This window comes from Peromyscus californicus, unplaced genomic scaffold (genome assembly GCF_007827085.1).
Source record: "Peromyscus californicus insignis strain IS unplaced genomic scaffold, ASM782708v3 Scaffold_20__1_contigs__length_68692818, whole genome shotgun sequence".
NCBI classification, from domain to species: domain Eukaryota; kingdom Metazoa; phylum Chordata; class Mammalia; order Rodentia; family Cricetidae; genus Peromyscus; species Peromyscus californicus.
In genome coordinates, this window is record NW_026294503.1 from 1,078,308 (window position 1) to 1,097,021 (window position 18,714).

The following is an 18,714-nucleotide window of genomic DNA, read 5'->3' on the forward strand; positions in this document are numbered from 1 at the left end:
CCTCTCCTCTTCCTCTTCCTCCCATCTTCATCCTCTCCTCTTCCTCTTCCTCCCATCTTCACCCTCCCCTTCTCTTCCTTCCTCCCATCTTCATCCTCTCCTCTTCCTCCTTCCTCCCATCCTCATCCCCCCTTCTCTTCCTCTTTCTGCTCCCCCTTTCTCTTCCTCCTTCTTCTCTTCTTTCACTTTTTCCTCCTTCTATCAATTTTCTTGGTAGTATAAAATCAGTTGTAGAATAGTATGACATTTTCATGGAACATATCTCAGATTCTTCTTACAAGTGCTATATTTTTAAAACTGATTTTCAGCTTTTTTTCATTTATGCTCAATTGACCTGATCTCAAGTGCATTCCCTAGCATTTAGAAATGCATGGGCTTGGAATATCTGGGGACTTAGAAATAGTAAGAATAAAGAGTCTTTTCTCTGGAAGCATTAAGTCAATGGAAAAGCTCTGTATATGTGTGTGTGTGTGTGTGTGTGTGTGTGTGTGTGTGTGTGTGTGTGTGTGTGTTTTCATGGCATATGTTCGTGTGTGTCTCTGTGTATGTGTGTGTGTATGTGTCAGAGAGAGAGACAGACAGACAGACGGAGACAGACAGAGACTCACTTGAACTTCTTAGTTCCCCTAGAGAAGCTGTAATTATCCTGGATATTTCTACAATTCAACAAAGCCCATGATTCCTATCATTTAATTATTTGTTTATGTTTTATGTATTCGGGTGCTGTGTACCATTTGTACTTGTTTACTCCTCAGTACTGAAATTATGGACTGCTAAAATTATGGTAAATAGCAGCTAATATTCCAGAAGGATTTCCTTGCTTTACAACTATGGGGGACAAAATATGTGCAATGTAAATTCCTGCAGGAAACTGTGTGCCACAGAATTTTAACACCCAGTTCCTTGAAGTGCTGTCTGCTCTGGTTACCCTCAGAGCCATAAGGTTTAAAGGCCTCAGGTATTCACTTTCATACAAACACAGAATTGAGCCAGGGTTTTAGGGGGTCAATCTTTTCCAAAAGGTCTATCTGTAGTACTACCCAGTAGAGAACCTTCCTCCAAAGGTGTGGGGAAGGCACAGTTATGTCACAGACAACAGTGAAGACTGAACTTGGCCTTGGTGTCTATGTATTAATTACTTTAGTTGTTACTCTGAAAAAAATATTGAGCAAAATTTCAAAATGAAGTTTTATTTTTGTTACAATTTGAGGGACAAAGTCTACTGTGGCCTGAAAGGGATAAAAATAGAACCACGAGGTAGTTGGACACATTGTGTCTACAGTCAGGAAGCAGAGAGTTAAATGCTGATATTTTTTTGTTTTTATTCAGCCTTGTAACCCAGCCCCAGAAATGGTGCTGCTAACATTCAGGGTGGGTCTTTCTTTCTCAGCTAAACCTCTCTAGAGACACCGTACAGACATGACCAGAAGCTGTCTCTTAGATGATTCCAAATCCAGTCACAATGACAAGAAGATTAATCATTGCAATCACCAGAGAAAGAAGGACAGGAAGCCCCCACTCCTTACTTTCATTGTTCTTTGTAAGGCCTAGGCCTCTATGGAGAACCACAACCCTTCACCTCCTGCTTTACATCTAACATTTGCCATTGCTAATAGCCACAGTCTCTGAACTACTGGGAGTCATAATGGAAATGCTACAGTCTGTTTTGTAGTGCCCATTTGTTGTTCACCATGGAATTCCATGCAGTCAGAGGTATCAAAAACCAGAGGGGAGAATGTCCTTGACAAGTTCCTCCCCTGTCAAGGTTAAGTGCAAATCCCCTTGCTTTTTTGTTTTCTGCTTTGAGAATAAGTATTATAAGAACAAAATTCTTCTCTGATCACTCTTATAAAACACTTTTGTGTTTGACTCTCCAAGGACTAAGACTTGGACACCTTGTTCTCCAGTCATTTCTCAAGTGTCAAGAGAGAATTGAGTTTAAAGGCTCCAATTCCCTTGCAAGTTGCAATGTCTAGCTAGATGGATTAGCATTCAACATAGCATCAGGGATATCTCAGATGATTTGCAGGTTTGCAAATTGTCCAAACTCATAATGAAACCTCAGACTAAGGAAATCATTAAACACATCACGACATGCACTTTTTCCTCGGAGGTCAAACAGCTTGGGCCAATTCACTCATCTGCTGCCTTGGCCCCATACATTTGAGTTAGCTTGGAGCTTCTTGGATAGGTCACAGACGTACACCCACTTGGTGCCTATGTGAAGTCCTGGCCTCTAGGCTTAAATCTGACCCTCAATGGAGCCTCACACCCCACTCTAAGTGACAATCAGTGCCTTGTCCACTGTTACTCATTACTAGTGTCGGTCTCTCGCTCTCCACCCGCGCCCCCAGGCTCCGGAAATGACCATCTATTCTCCCATCTCTTCCCACTCTTCCTCTCACTTACAGCAGGATTTGTATCCTTGTTCTTATCCTGTGCTGTGCTGTGGGTTCTGTCCCTTCACAGCCTCATACATGTCAATCTGGCAACTATTTCTATTTCATGTATTCAATTTTATTTTGACTAAAGTATTCCATCAAAATAAAAAACTTCAGGACTTTCATATTAAAAATATATACACACTTTTACTTGACTAAAGGACCATTCTTCTTTTCTTTGCAACAAAACCTTTCCTCCTCTCCCTCATCCCTCCTCCCTCTCATCTTTCCTCTCCCAGTATCTTAGATTCTACATGGAGCAGCCTCACAAGATTCTAAGTGCTCAAAATATCCCAGAAATCTAAAAGTCTCCTTCTGGGCCAACTCAGATGAACCCACTCTAGCCCTTTTCCTTACTTGATCCTTTTGAAAGATTATTTTGATAATAATTTGACTTACAATTTTTAGGTATTTAGTAGAAACTGCACTTAGAATTTTGACCTTTTCTCCAGGTAATGATGTCTGGTCCTGATACTCAATGCTGGGCAGAAGTAGGACTCTCTTAGTCAGCTTCAATATCATGGTACTCTACAATGTTCTGTGTTGCTAAAATACAAGGTTTAATAGGTTAGATGGGTTCAGGGCATTTTCAGCATAGGGAATTTTCTACTTACATTGGGTTGGTTGAGACATAATCCCCGTCATAAGGGAAGGAACATCTCTACTTCTTTAAAAATTCCTCTTTCTGAGTTTTGCATCTCCTTCTTCCTTTTTTTAGATTTAGAATATTTTTTAGATTCCTCTCCTTATACTCTATCACTGTCTTAGTTAGGGTTTCTATTACTGTGAAGAGACACCATGACCACAGCAACTCTTATAAAGGAAAACATTTAATTGAAGTGGCAGCTACAGTTCAGAGGTTCAGTCCATTATCGTCATCACAGGGAGCATGGCAGCATGCAGGGAGATGTGGTGCTGGAGGAATAGCTAATAGTCCTACATCTTACCTGCAGCAGGAAGTTGACTGAGACATTGGACAGTATCCTGAGCATAGGAAACCTCAAAGTTGGCCCCCACAGTGACACACTTCCTCTAAAAAGGTACGTTCCAACAAAGCCACACCTCCTAATAATGTCACTCCCTATGAGCTCATGGGGATCAATTACATTCAAACTACTACAACCACAAAGGGTTAATAGATATCTGTAACATGAATTGCTAAACAGTCTTATTAATAAAAACCCTGGAATCAGATATTGGAGTGAAAGCTAAAAGATCAGAGGAACAGAACGAGCCAGCCATGTTCTTACCTCTATGAAATCCTCAGCCTCAAGAACAAGTGTTCCTGTTTCCTCACGCCTTATATATCTTTGTCTGCCCTGACATCACTCCCTGGGATTAAAGGCATGTGTGCTTCCCAGTACTGGGATTAAAGGTGTGTGCCACCACTGCCTGGCTGTGTTTCCAGTGTGGCCTTGAACTCAGATCCAGACAGATCTCTGCCTCCCAAGGGGTAGGATTAAGGGTGTGTGTCACCACTGTCTGGCCTCTATGTCTAATCTAGTGCCTGACTCTGTCCTCTGATCCCCAGTTAACTTTATTAGAGTACACAATATATCACCACAGATATCACCTTTGAACTCTTGTTCATCTTCTATTTCTGGAAGTTTCCTATAGATTCTCAATTTTGTATCTCTGGGTGGTATATATATATAACCCATATATCTGATACTGACCACTTGGATGTCCTAAAAGTGCTTACATTCATCATGTTCTTTTTAATCTTACTTTACTCCAACCCACACGAGCTCTTCTCCTCATTCACCTTCTCCATTCAATAAATTCCTACAACATGACAATTCTGCCCCAGAAATGTAGACTCAACTCTACTCATCATGCTGTTGCCTTAGTGAAACCACTCAGAACTTATCTTCACTGCAGTGCTTTGGTTTTTCTCTTAAAATGTGGCTTCCCATTCCATTGCTTTCTAGGCAAGCTCATAAACATGGCGTATACAATCCTTCAAAACCTGACACTGCCAGATTCCCAGCCTGATCACTACTTGCTTTCCACCTGGACTTCACTTTTGCTATACCATCTTACTTCATAGTTTTTTTATTTTACATTATTTTATGTGTCTGGGTGTTCTATATGTATGCCTTGTGTGTGCTTGGTGCTCAAGGAGGCCAGAATAGGGTGTTGAATCCTCTGGTCCTGGAGTTACAGATGGTTGTGAGCTACCATGAGGATGCCAGGAATAAAACTTGGGTTCTCTGAAAGAGAGGCCAGTGCTCTTAACCATGGAATCATCTCTCCAGCCCCATAATACAAGTTCCTTAAGGACACCAACTTATTTCATAGTTCTTCATTGTTCCATATTAGCTGGAAAGTAATCTATGGTAGCCATATTTTGATTCTGAATGAGTGAGTTTATTATGTGTGTAACCACCCAAGCCAAAGCAAAAGAACTAACATGAAGGGTGGGATGTATGTATGTGTGAATAGATAGATAGGCATAGATAGATGATAGATAGATAGATAGATAGATAGATAGATAGATAGATAGATAGATGATAGGAAAGATAGGCAGGCAGACAGACAGCAAAAGAACATTAAATCAGCTGTTCAAAACATCTAGTAGAAATTGGCTGGGGATGCCCTGTTACAGCATTCAGCTGAAATTCTTGACTGAGAGAGTCCTAAGCTGAACAGTGTTCCCTAGGTAAGCCTTCTGAGTAAAAGAACAAATCACACCAAGGGTAACACTACCACTCTGGTGGCTCTTGACATTCAGAAGGAACCAACTGGGACAGCTGAGACAATCAGTTGGAGTTCCCAGTTTAAGCTGAGGCTGGACTTCCCAGTTCATCTGTCTGTGGATGAACTTGCCATGGCTGAACTACTGGCTTCTCCTTTTCTCTGCAGGCACTCTTGTATCATAATGTGGACAATAACAGCTTCAATATGAAACAGTTTACCTTGTAGCCATTCTCAAGGGCACTATGGTTTTACTTGGGCTCTTTAGCTCTTCTCTTCTCTCCTTGTCACAGAGTTGAGGGAGGGGTACTAGATCATCCCCAGACAAAAGACCTTTGAGAACACTTTTGAGACAAGCACATTTGGGTCTGAAATGGGAGGAGGTAATCCATCTTTCAGAGTCAGCTTCTCGGTGAGCTTAAACTGTAGATGGCAGTTTACAAATATAGTGTACATTACACTCATTTTCTCTTCTGACCCCTCTACTGCTATCAGTCTTCCTCTCTGGTCCCCTTAGCTAACTTCTCATTATCTTTATATTCTCAACTGACCATGTCTTAATACATTTACATCTCTTAGTATTAATAATACCAACTCTTGCTGCTGTTTCTGTTAGTGTATTTCAGATCCCCACTCTGTGTCTTCTTAGTAATCTTACAACAGTGTTCTTCATACAGTGTTGTGACTGGCTACTTCCCTTCATATTTTACTATTCTCAGATTGCTTTTCTAGTTTGTAAAGACATTTGCGTTTTAATTTCTATTTAAAATAACCAAAATCCTCTGCAATTTTAAAATGAAATGATAGGGTGTGGGGGGGGAATCGCGGTAATGATAATGGTGATGATAATAACCCCATTTGTTGAAATGTGTGCTAGGATCTTTCTAAATATTTCCTATTATAATCTTATTACTAATCTCATTTAATGATAGAATAAACTAAAGCTGAGAGAGGTAAGGACCTTGGTCAATAGTTTATGTTGTAGAGCCAGGCACACATGGAATGGTACTCCAGAGACCAAAAAACAAAAGAGAAAGTATTATTTGTGTCCTGTTACTAACTTTAGCCCCATTTTTTGGTGAGAGACATCCTGGAAGAACAATTCCCAATATTCATAAGCTTACTTCTGTTCTCTTGGAATTCCATGTTTGAATAAAGCACAGTTGTCCCAACAACTATAAAAAGAAGTAAAATACAAACATATTTAAATAGCTAGGCAAATACTATAAGTGATAAAACATACAGATGTAGTGAAAAGTAAAAAGAGAGAGTATGACCTGGAGGAGGAACACCCAGAAAATTAGTCTGGAGTAGGCAGTGTTCGCCCTGTGCCCGAGCAGTGAGCAGCTGGGTATGTGTGGGGGAAAACACATCAGGATCCCAGGGGTAGTGGCAGGGATGGCAACATTCTCTTAGGATCTTGATTTATGCCAAAGGATAAAGCAAGAGTAAGAGCCTTTGGCTAACCTTACTGCCCACTCATAATTCCATCTCATAGTTGCTACTTCATAAGGGTCTGTGGATTATAAAAATAACACACCCGAAACTTCAAGCTGACAAAGGCTTTCCTCCAGAAATTCAGTACCTTCCATGCTAATTGATATCCTCCAGCCACACTCACTCCTGTGACAAATGAGTTAGGTCTTAGACAATGACTTACCAGCACAGGAAAGAGTTGTGATATCCTGGAGCTTTACATCTGTACGCAGTATGGTTCTTGCTGCCAAGACTACTAAATTATTATTAGTCTTTTCCCAAACTACAGAGTTGGGCCACTCCTACCCAGAAATCAGCTCTGCAAATTTTACCCTGCTTATCAGATGATGACAATTACTCGCTAAGTCTATCCACTTACTACTTTTGAGTAAAGTAGATATATATTGAACAGGTACATTTACTAAAGGAAAATGAGTAATGACCATGAGTAATGAAGTTAGTAATAGCCAACTCTAACATGGCTTATTCATGGACATGTCAACTTTAGAATCTCTTATCTTAGAAATATTCAGATAATAGTTTTTTAAATACCTGGTGCTAGTCTTGATATTTTGCATATAAAAATTACTTAATAATTATATATTTGATTCAACATATGCATTACAAATACACATACAGTAGTCTTCCCTATTTTCTAGTCCTACTTAACATTAGAAATGAGAGAGTTCAAGGCACAAATAAATAGGACAAAACTACTCAGTATAAGTAATACTGGAAGCTGGAATAAATGGCCCTATATCTTTAACTTACAATAAACATTTAGTTCATGGTTATATCACATTCCAATGGGAACCAGCCTATGGTTGTGCTCTTGGAGGAGATGTGGTGTAATGAGCAGTTATCCAGGTACTCAGACTCTCCCATCTAACTGGCCTTGCTGGGCCTTAAAGGCCTTAGGGCTTGGAAGTTCTCCACTGGCCACTGCATCATCCATGGAAGATGAATGTTTGCCCAGTTTTCAGACCCAGGTCTTGGAATAGCATGCCCTGCCCAAATTCCATTGGCTCTATGCAAGGCAATCAGGAAGTGCTGTCTTCCTATCTAGTCAGGAGAAGAGGAAAAAAATGTGGTGAGCATATATCATTGCCTTCATCAGAGCCTTTATTCCTTTCATTAGCCTACTTATTCTGATTATTTTGAAGGTTCAAAGGCTTTTTCTTTTCAGATGTTAAATAGACTCATAATAAATTGGTAGAGACAGCTGAAGTTTCAGAAGTCTTCCCAAGTTTACCCACTCTTTCCTTAGTCAGTACTTTCTGCAGCTGTCCAATTCAAAAATCTCTTAAAATGTGCCCAACACATATTTCTAAGAAATATGTATTTTGGATCTTGCTTCCCCCTGCATAGGAAACCAACCTCTAGGCAGTTTCTCCTTAGAGTTCCCTTATAAACTCCTCCCAAAGAAGTCATAAAAAAATTAGCTTGTGTTTCCACTATGTTTACTTATATAGTCTCTGATATCAGGTAGTTCTGTACCCATACCAGGAAGACAGACACTAGTGATTCTGTAATGAGATGCACAGCAGTAAAATTATATTGTTCCTTCATAGGCATAGTAAACTCAAGCATTGTTGCTGTTGTCATAGAGATTAAAAAATAGAAATGTGCTAGAAGTGAGACTCAAACAGAAACATAAGCTCCAGCAGAGGAAGCCTTATTCACTAATGAGCCTCTAGTTCCTTGAGTAGAACCTGCAAATGCTTGCTAGAGTCCTCAAATATGAATGGCAGAATGAGTAGAGCTCATGCAGCATACAATGAATAATTCTGTATTGAAGCTACAAGAAAAGAAATATTCATCAAGATAATGAGGACTTGAAAAATGGTGAAGGTGATCAGAACTATAGAGGGTTACAGAGGACAAAGGAGCGGTCAAACCACACAAAGAGAAAAGATTAGAGAAATCATGCAGAATGGAATGTGTGTGGTGGAGTAGAAAAGGAGGCTCAGCTCAAACCAAAGCAGTCAGATGTTGGAACAAGAGCCAAGTTTGGGTAATAAACTTGGAAACACGATCTAGGCCTGTGTCCTAGTTCTTCCATGTATGCAACAGCTGGAAAAGCCACTCCCTCAGCCTGGTTTCAGATATATAATTTGGAAAGTGTATATATATACACATATATATATGTATATATAGTATATGTGTGTGTGTGTGTGTGTGTGTGTGTGTGTGTGTGTGTGTGTGTGTGTGTACTGCATGAATGGAATAAAAAGAAAGGCATTATAGTTTCAAAACCTATCAACAAAGAGTTATTTAAAAGATGGCATTATTACTGTTATTATTGATAATTACCATGTTGTTGTTGGCCTTTGATTCTAGTAGTTTTCATATAGTGAGAAAATAGTTTATAGAATGACTCTAAGGTGTATGCCTAGAAAGAAATTGGTGAGAAATGAAAGCTACTGAGTGATTGTTTAACTTAGTGATTTCCAAATAGAAGTGAGAAAATTATTTTAAGATTATGAATAAATATTAAAAATCATTTACTGTTAAATTTATGTGATTAATTCAAATTTTTATAGGTGGTAAAGATTATTCATTCATTGAGTCAGCAAAGGAATTTGGTTTATACTTAACCACACTTGTTAAGGAATGTAACAAAGAACATTCTTGCTGTTAATGATTCTTGACATATGTAATACTCCTCATTTTTGGAGAATCCAGTGAGCATTGATTCAACTATTGTCTCAAATTAAACTCATTGTTTCTTGGTATCTCTGAAACCATAGAGTATAATTTGATGTTAAAATGTTAAGGAAAATTCTAAAGAGGCAGAGGTAGAAATTGCATATTCATAGAGATAGCTCTGTAGATGATAGCATTGTCTGAAAACAGAGGTGAGCAATATGTTACACAGATAGTTAATCAATTGTATAGACAATTTTAGCCATATACAGGACTCTTACAGCCCCCTTATTCTGCATCAAAGCAGACATAACCAATTGATCACAGATTTTTTCAAACTGAGTCTTGATTGGAGTCTTTATAGGTTTAGAGAGCTCTATCTATGCTATGAATACCAATAGGTCAGTATTGGTACAGACAAAATGAAACCTCCACCCTATCTTGGAGTAAAGGGTAGATTTACAAAGTTTCAGACAAAAAAACCACCCTTATTCTTAATAACATCAATATACAAGTAAAGATGATAAATAAATCAATAACAAATAAACGTAGATGTTAGCCTCCTTTCTCGTATACTGCTTTCCTTGATCATTTGGCCCTTTGTTATTTCATTACTTATTCATTTGACTGGGAAAAACACCCCCCCCATTCTTTTTTTTTTTTTTGTTTTTCAAGACAGGGTTTCTCTTTGTAGCTTTGCGCCTTTCCTGGAACTCGCTTTGCAGACCAGGCTGGCCTCGAACTCACAGAGATCCGCCTGCCTCTGCCTCCCGAGTGCTGGGATTGAAGGCGTGTGCCACCACTGCCCGGCTAACACCCCCCCATTCTTATGTGCCCATGCTAGAGGCATAAATAAGTATATAAACTGTACTTGGCTTCTCCTGCGAAGTATGTAGTATAGCATAGTTAGAGAGGCACAATCTAACTGTATGTCATGTTCCCCTTAAAAGTGATGCAATCTCTTGAGCTTTTTCTTTGTTTTAGAAATGAAAATACACTTAAAATGAAAAAAAAGTGAAAGGAGTATATTTCTTTCTAGGGTTGCAAACCCATTTCCGATTTCAAAGAAAGCTGCAGGGGGAGTTTTGCCAGAGAGCTCAATTCTGTAGGAGACAGAGGATAAGATATTAACATCAAAAACCAATTACTAACTTTTCTCCATCTAACTGTTCTGTCTGGGTTAATCTTCCCTTTTCTAGAAACATGGAGAACAGGGAAGAGATTCTGTGAGATTAAAAAGGTGAGAACTCAGTAGGGTGTTGTGCACAGTTCTGTTTATTCACCACATTACTGAGGGTGAGCATCACTGCAATGAGTGGCCTTCACTTCCCTCCCTTCCAGGACGGTTTTGAGGACTCATAGTTCAGTGTTTGGATAAGGAGCATGGTTTAGGGTACCAAAGGCCTAAATACAGGTATTAGCTCATTGTTAGGAGTTTCTTATCTCTTGATCCCAGTATCCCCATTTATACAATGAAGAGATTAAAGGTAGTTTCTCCGAGGAGTGGCTGGGAGAATTAGGATAGCTGGGCCACAAAGAGCAACCAGCACCAGGCCTAGGTATGGCAAGGGTGACAGATACAATGTGTTCTCATAACTGGCAATGTCTGGCTGTGTCAGATTCCTGTCATCGCTGTAGTGAATCACCACAAATCTAAAGGCTTTTAATAACACAAATTTGTTCTTTTATGGTTCTAGAGGACAAAAGTCCTTGCCTTTATTTTATTTGCCATTGCAGTAGTCATTATGCACTGTGCGTGGTTATATGCTCTATTTTTATGCAACTAACAGTGCAGTTGGTTCCCTGTATTTTCATTGTCATAGACATGACTAGGCTATGGCATTAAAATGGTTACAGGAAGAGTTTTTCAGCTGTATCACACCTTATGAAACCACCACTAGGTATGACCTTTGCCATTGCCAGAATTATGTGGCATATGACTGCCTTGTTTTTTATTTAAATTTTTAATTTTTTTAGACTTTCAAAATTGGGTACTATGTTTACGTCATTTCTACTCTTTCCTGTCTCTTAACTCCTCCCATGTTCCTTCACTCTTTCTCAAATTCATAACCTCTTTTTCCTATAATTATTGTTTTACACACATACAACACACACACACACACACACACACACACACACACACACACACTGACCAACTACATCCATTTAGTGTTACTTGTGTGCATGTGTGTAGGGCTGAACTTGTGGGAATGTATAACCTATCAGAGAGCTTGTCCCTAAAAAAACCCTGATTCTTCCCTTTTTTACAGCCTTTGATTGCCTATAGCTCTTTATATGGGGTGTGCACCTTGGGAACTTTCCCTCATGCACTTTGGCATGTCAACTGGTGGTATCATTAGGTAGGTCTTGTTTAGGCAACCATATTGTTGAGACTTCATGGGATCAGCATCCCTAGCATGCCTGGAAGAGACCATTTAGCAGCAGACTTCTAGTCTTCTGGCTCTTCCCACCCCACCCCCCTCTTCTGCAGTGTTCCCTGAACTTTAAATATGGGGATTGGATTGTAGATGTACCAATTGGAGCTGTGCATCCCACATACACTTATTTTCTGCATTTTGCTCAGTTGTGGATCTCTGTAATAGATTCTATCTGCTGCAAAAAAGGAAGTTTGTTTGATGAGGGTCCACTATGAACTACACTTATCTCTGGGTACTAGGATAAGTATTTAGAATATAGTTAGAAACTATATTGCTCTAGGAAAATTGAAGTAGTATGTTCTCCTTTAAGTTATACAACCTCTCTAGCCATGGGTAGTTAGCTATATTTTCCATTCTGGGTATGAATTATTCCCTCCTATTGTGTGGATTTTAAGTCCAGTTAGACAGCTATTAGCTCTACCCAAGATAAAAGTGCTATTGTTGCAGTACTGGTGATATCTTGCCAAGCTGATAATTTGTAGTTTGTAGGTTTTACAGCTGGGTAGGACTATTGATTGCTTTTCTCCTTTGGGATCTTGCATACTACTTTCTGATAATATGATAGCAAGTTCTTAGGAAAGAGACTTCCAGGTCAGTACCAACTCAATTCCTCCAAATCCTATGTCTGAAGTGTGTGGTGTCTTCAATGATAGTTCTCACCTTCAAGCTCTGGGAAGCAACCAAAGACAACAGCAATTTCCTGTATTGTTTGAGGAGTCTGTTGGACCCACATGAACAACAACTCAAAGTGAGGTTCCCCTTGCTTAGCACTGGGTTGTTTCTAGATAGTCTGTGACTGTTACAGGGAACATTATTGCCCCATATGGCATAACTCCATTAAAACTGCATCTAAAATATATTTATAACTAAGCATTTAGCATATATTTCCCTGTGGCTGTGGTCCCTTCCTCTAGTCTAGGTTACATTTTTACTATTACATGGTGAGAGTCTCTGACTCCTTCCAGAGGAAGGAACCGAAAGAACCCTTGTGATGATATTGGCATCACAATAATTCTATGTTCAAAATCCTTAGTAATATCTTCAAAGTTCCCTTTGCCAAATAAGGATAAATCAGCAGTCATGGATTCAGGGCTTACGGGCTGTGGGGACTGTTACTGAACCTACTTCAGTGACTAATCAGACTTTTGAACCCTGTTAAAATAATCTTCATATTGACATAATGCAGAGTGGTAGCATCAATTCTGAGGACATGAGGACTTGAGAAGCTAAACAAACAAAGCATTTAGGATAATCTAAGGGTTTTCTGTATCATCCATCCAGTCCTTCCCCTCTATCCTATCTGTAATTGCCCAGTCAGAGGATATAACTGAGCAAGGCAGACTAGAAGTACATGACTCCAAATCCAGGTCACATTCTTGCTCTGCACCCTGATATCTGGTGCATTTACCATGTGAGATCTTATAATTTTCCTGGGTGTGCCCCCCAAACCGTTTCCTAATATAAGGACTTCTGTCTTATAATTCTCTGAAAGGTGACTCCAGGAAGCTCAGGGATGAGGAAATGGGAAGAAGCTGCTCACCTGTATGTTAGTCAACAGGTTTCTCCAGTTGTTCATTGGATAACTGATGGGATCCAGGAGACAGTGCAGAACATGCCTTAGAGATATCCCATCTGAGGGGAGTAAGTTCTCCTTCTGGCAGAGGTCTGAACCGAGACATTATCGTTAGCATTTCCAGACATTACTCCAGTACCTTTCATGGCCAAGATGGCTATAGGAAAGTGTTTCAAATAGCTAGGATCTTACAAAGAATGTTAAGGGCCATGGGATATAAATGGAATTGATCTCTCTGAAAACAAGTCCAGAGTATTCACTTTTTTCTGGATATTTGTGATATCAGTCGTGTGTTAAAGTAGCTATTACCTGCCTGACACAACACAATTGCTCAATATGTGGGTGTCTTCTAAGTAACCATGATATCAAAGTTTCCCTTTGGTTTCTCTTTGGGAAGATCATCAAGAACCTCTGAACTCTGAGGGTTTTGTTGTTGTTGTTTTGTCTTGTTTTTGTTTCATTTCATTCTGAAGTCAAGGAGGAAGGCTAACTACACTATCTCAATGTGACTTCTTAGAACTCACAACCTGATGATAAGCTAATACTTTATGGTTTCATTGCTCATATCCTTTGACATTAGAATTTCTCTCTGTCCTGTACACTGGTGGCCATGAGCTGACTGATTCAGTAATGTGTGACTCTTAGCTCATTTGTGACCAGCTCTGAGGATGTTTTGATGTTAGGATTACAACTCAGCTGACAACTTTATGACTAGGTGTCCAATGAGCAAAGCCTCAGATAAGCATCATCACATATAAAGCATCCACTTAACATTCTTTAGCAAGTGTACTTGCAGAGAATTTATGACTATTTGGTAAATTTGACTGTGTTCTAGGTCTATACTTTGAGGATTCTGAACAGCATCCTGTACAAGACAGTCAATGAAGACCATCATGAAAGTTCCAGGCACAGTGTTCTGCCACTCATCAAGCTCATTCCAGGAATTGAGGATTCCTCAGTGTTCCTGGCCGAGCACAGGATTCTTGAGGACTTTAGCTAAGGTCACCATTCCCAAAAGTGAAGCCTATAAAATTAACGGGGTTCTGTGCTTCAGTGAAGCAATTATAGGAGCGTCTCTAATATATTTCTGTGAATCCATGTATAATGAATACTTTAATTTCACTAATGAGAGCCTGCTTTTAAAAGGGCTCACTGGGCTAAATAACAGCACTAATTTCATCAACAAAAATGCACATCTGACTTTCAGTGTGTTGACTGGAGAAACATTGCTTGTAGGTGGAGATACAGATCACAGCAACCACAGCAGGCAGTTAGAGATCTTCCCAGATCTGCACTCTTGGTTAGGGTCTCAGCAGCACCAGGTTATTTCCTTAGTAAGAAACACATAGTGTTACATTTTACTGCTGAAATTTTGGAGTTTTTCTAGTTGTGGCAAGATATGCATTATGTGAAATTTACTACTTTAGACATTTTAAGTATAAAGTTGTGGCATTAAGTACATTCATATTGTTGTCCATTACCACCATGTAAAAGTGTCTTTGTTTTTCCCATACTGATACTCTGAATGTTATACCCATGAAACAATAAAAATCATGGCTTTCTATTTCCTTGTCCATCTAGCTCTGAAAAACCATTATTTTTCTTTGCTGTGTGAATTTGAATGCTCTTCCTGCTTACAAAGGTGGAATCACCAAATACTTGTCCTTTTCTCTTAACAATAACACTAAGGTTCACCCACGTAGTAGCGGGTGCTAGAGTTTCATTTTAAGGCCGAATACCATCCTGCTGTATAATGTGGGACTTTTGTTGTCTCTTCCTCAGTTCACAGACATTTCCCGTTTCCACCTTTGAGCTACGATAAACAGTAGTTGCATAAACAGTGGCATAGTTATATAAAGTGTAATAGTCTCAGTAGATTACGGGCATAAACGTTTGGTGCTTTTTCTAGAAACCTAAGGAACTTGGCCAGAAGTGGGTACACATGCCTATAATACTAGCAACTTGAGAGGCTGTAGCAGTATGGTTCCTGTGAGTTTGAGACTAGCCTGTGTGTTTGTGCTTCTGTATGAGCCTGTTTGAGTGTGGTCCTGCCTCTTTAAAAACAAACTAAGGAACTGGGCAGATAATACAAGCAGATATTGCCTGATCCTTCAGTGCTAACGCAGCTTATTGAAGGCCTTGAGGCTTCCTTTATACTTTTCTACAGGTGGAAAAAATGGCTTTTAAATAAGATTTAGAAGGAACCCACTTGAAAGTCATGATTTGGTATCATAAAGCTGAATTTATATTTCATCTCCAAACTACATATTAATTACACCATTCATAATTCCCTTATATGGTATTTTCATCCCACAGACATCAGGTGAGTTCCCACAGCTATTTTGGTGACTCTACTTGGGTTCCAAGATGTAGTTGCAAACAGCATTATACTCTGTGTCCCCTACTTCTTCATCACCGAATGCTGAAATGTCCCCTCCTCTTCCTCACTACCTCAAGGGCAGAATGCCTCCTAGATTTATAACTTCCCTCTGCAAGGCCATGCCTATGAGAAATGTCTGCCCTGAATGTGATGAAGGCCACAAAGGAAATGCATGAGTTACATGTTGGTGGAGACTGGAGAGCTTGAATTCTACGTACAGTGGAAAGTTTCTTTAATTTATATATGTGAGTTCATGTGTTTGTAAAATTGAGATATCTGAGGCCCAGGCCCTGTGCTCCCTGGGATGCCCCCAGAAAGCCTCTGTCCTTTCCTTGACATACTGGGAAGCAAGTAGAATTCCCAAACAATTAATTCCTGGGTTCCGCCCATTTTTCTCCCATGGATGGACTGCAAAGAGTTGGAAAAATTGGTCTTAGGCCTCAATCATACACCAAGGCACTCATGATATTGGTACCTACTGTGTGCTAAGGGCTAAAAATACCTTGGTATTATAATTTGAATGTGAAATGTCCCCCCACAAACTTGTGTATTTGAACACTGAGTCCTCTGCTGGTGGTACTGTTTCATGATGTTGTGGAACTTTGAGGGTACAGAACCTAGTAGATAGATGTAGGTCATGAGGGACAGGTCTTAGGTTATGTGGCCCTGCTTTACTTCTGGTCTAAACTTGACTTCCTGGTCAGTGCCACATGAGAGCGAGTGAAACAGAGATTCACAGGACACAATTACAGTGGTCTAGACAGAAGATCAGTTGAACTTGGGCTAGGAAGTAGTAACAGCTGAAGGGTGAAAGTGGTCATGTCTTGGGTTTACTCTAAATGTAGAACTGATAGGATTTCCTAATAAGTTGGAAAAATATTCAGTTACTCCAAATGGGCCATGTGATCATGAACTGAGACCACTTGGCCAAGAGAAACGTTGCCGTTTCAAGTCAAAGCTGATTTTTATTGTCAATTTAATTTCTGTATCACTCATAATCCACTGTTAGTTAAGTATATTAAACTTTTTATTCCTGAAGGATTTCTCCATGAGAAAGTTGAGGCACAGAGAGACAACACTATTCAAGGACACACAACCATGGAGAGGGAGGGAGGTTCCTCTCCTTCTTTCACTCCACCAAACAGCTCCCACGGCCATTTTGACTGTAGGAACTTAGGAGTCTCCAGAGAAGAATTGCAATTTTTGAAGACTTGAAGGAATTATTTTCATTTTTTAAAAATTGGTGAAATAACTGGAGAGATGAATGAGAAGCAAATAGCCCCTTTCTTCTCATAATGCTGTTTTTAAGCATCAAAACATGCTATTTCTTTCCAAATCCTGAAATGCATGATTCTGGTGCTTTTTGTTGGCACACTTTCTGAAGTGTGATTTGAGTAATTACCTGTGTGCACACACACACTGCCAAGTTCTACCCTGAATAGAAGGATGCAGTTGAGGACATACAGTGAGAAGACACTGAAGCATGCCCATTTGTAAAGCGTGGATATAAACTATTTTGTGCTACTCACAGAAGCTAGACAGCAGTTTGGCTTCCTGTCCCAAACAGAATTCAATGGAATAAAAGGGTGTTGTGGGGCCTGAGAATTGGTTCAGCAGTTAAGAGCATCAGCTGCCTTTACAGAGGACCTGACTTTGGTTCTCAACAACCGTATCAGATGGGTTACAGCCACCTGTATACCAGGTCCAAGAGGTCTATCGCCCTCTTCTGGCCTCCACCAACACTGCATTCACATGGCACAGACCCACACACAGATAGTACACATAATTTACAAATACATTTCAAAGAAATTTGGTGTTAAACTTTTTTGATCATTGTAATAAACACCTGAGAAACAATTTAAAAGGTGGAAAGACTAATCTTGGCCTCGTGGTTTCAGAAGTTTCATTTGGTGGTCACTTGGCTTCATTATTCGGAGCCCACAGTAAGTTATAACACCATGGTAGTGAATGTGTAACAGAGCAAAGTTGTTCACCTCATGGCATCTGGAGAAACAGATGAATACAGGAGGGGACCATTGTCCCCAGTGAACTACTTCCTTCATCAAGGCCCCCATTCTACTGTTTCTAGACCCTCCCAAAACAGCACCACCAACTAGGGAAGCCTCAGCATGAGTCTGTTGGGGATAATTCATATTCAAACCGTAGCAGGGCTAAATATAGCCAGTGCCATAGGAAAAAGATATGCTAAGTGGGGAAACTCCTTAAGGACTTCATTCATTTTCTCAGTCTCTCTCCTTAAAAATCTGCCGTTATCCTTCCTGACTCCAGCCTCCCCTGCTGTGTATCATTGCTGTTCACCCTGCCACCGTTAGACTTTGTAACTTGTTATCATCCAGAGCTGTCGCCTCAGACATCTTGACCCTGAAATCCCTTTGCTTATCAACATTATCTAGCACTTACCAGCTTTCTTAAGGCCACCAAGCCTGCTTCTCTTCTTGCCTTCTAGGACCCTCTCCTCAACTCCATTGTCCCTCTACTGTGTTTTATCCCTTTCTTGGCCGTGACGCATTCTGCTGTGCTCTCAGTAGCCACTGTGTTTCCACCCCTGGTGCTTTTCCATTCCCACCCAGTCTTGGTGGCATCTCCACTTTTGTCTATACAATAAAATCTCAGTTCATGTGTATCTCAGGCAAGGCCCTTCCAAACTCTGTGAATATGTTCTGAATCCTCTTTGTGCTCCTCAGACCCCAGTCTTTCTCCTTGTCACTGTCACTGGTGCCCACCACTGCTTCAGGACATGGGGATGTCCACCATAGTTCTCACGACTTTCTTCTCCAGCTTTACTTAATTCTCCATCTTCTTTCCTGACAAAGAGGCAGCAGGATTCCCCTCCTTCCTCCAATAAAAAAACCAAGGTCTATGAAACCTGGCTCTATGATCCTCTCTTCCTACCATTTCCTCCGTGACTTAGCCCATGTTATAAACAAATGTTTTTATTTTATATTTTAAAAAGATTTTTTAAATCTTGTTACATACAAATTTTACATATTAATTACCTGCTCTGTGATGTTTTGGTTTATGTAAAACAATGGTGCAAAGTTT

The 18,714-nt window shown here is 39.9% G+C and overlaps 1 protein-coding gene across 3 annotated transcripts in view; it reads left to right on the top strand.

The window, feature by feature from the left end:
• Nucleotides 1-18,714, top strand: part of Cpq (carboxypeptidase Q) — a 429,801-nt gene that overhangs the window by 374,845 nt on the left and 36,242 nt on the right. Inside the window, exon 9 of one of the 3 annotated variants that reach the window (XM_052747579.1) lies at nt 14,107-14,835. The exons of the other annotated variants lie outside the window; for them this stretch is intronic. Coding sequence (XP_052603539.1) covers nt 14,107-14,156 — 50 coding nt within the window. The 3' untranslated portion in view covers nt 14,157-14,835. Of the gene's footprint in view, nt 1-14,106; nt 14,836-18,714 lie in introns of those variants that run through there. 3 annotated transcript variants of the gene reach the window in all.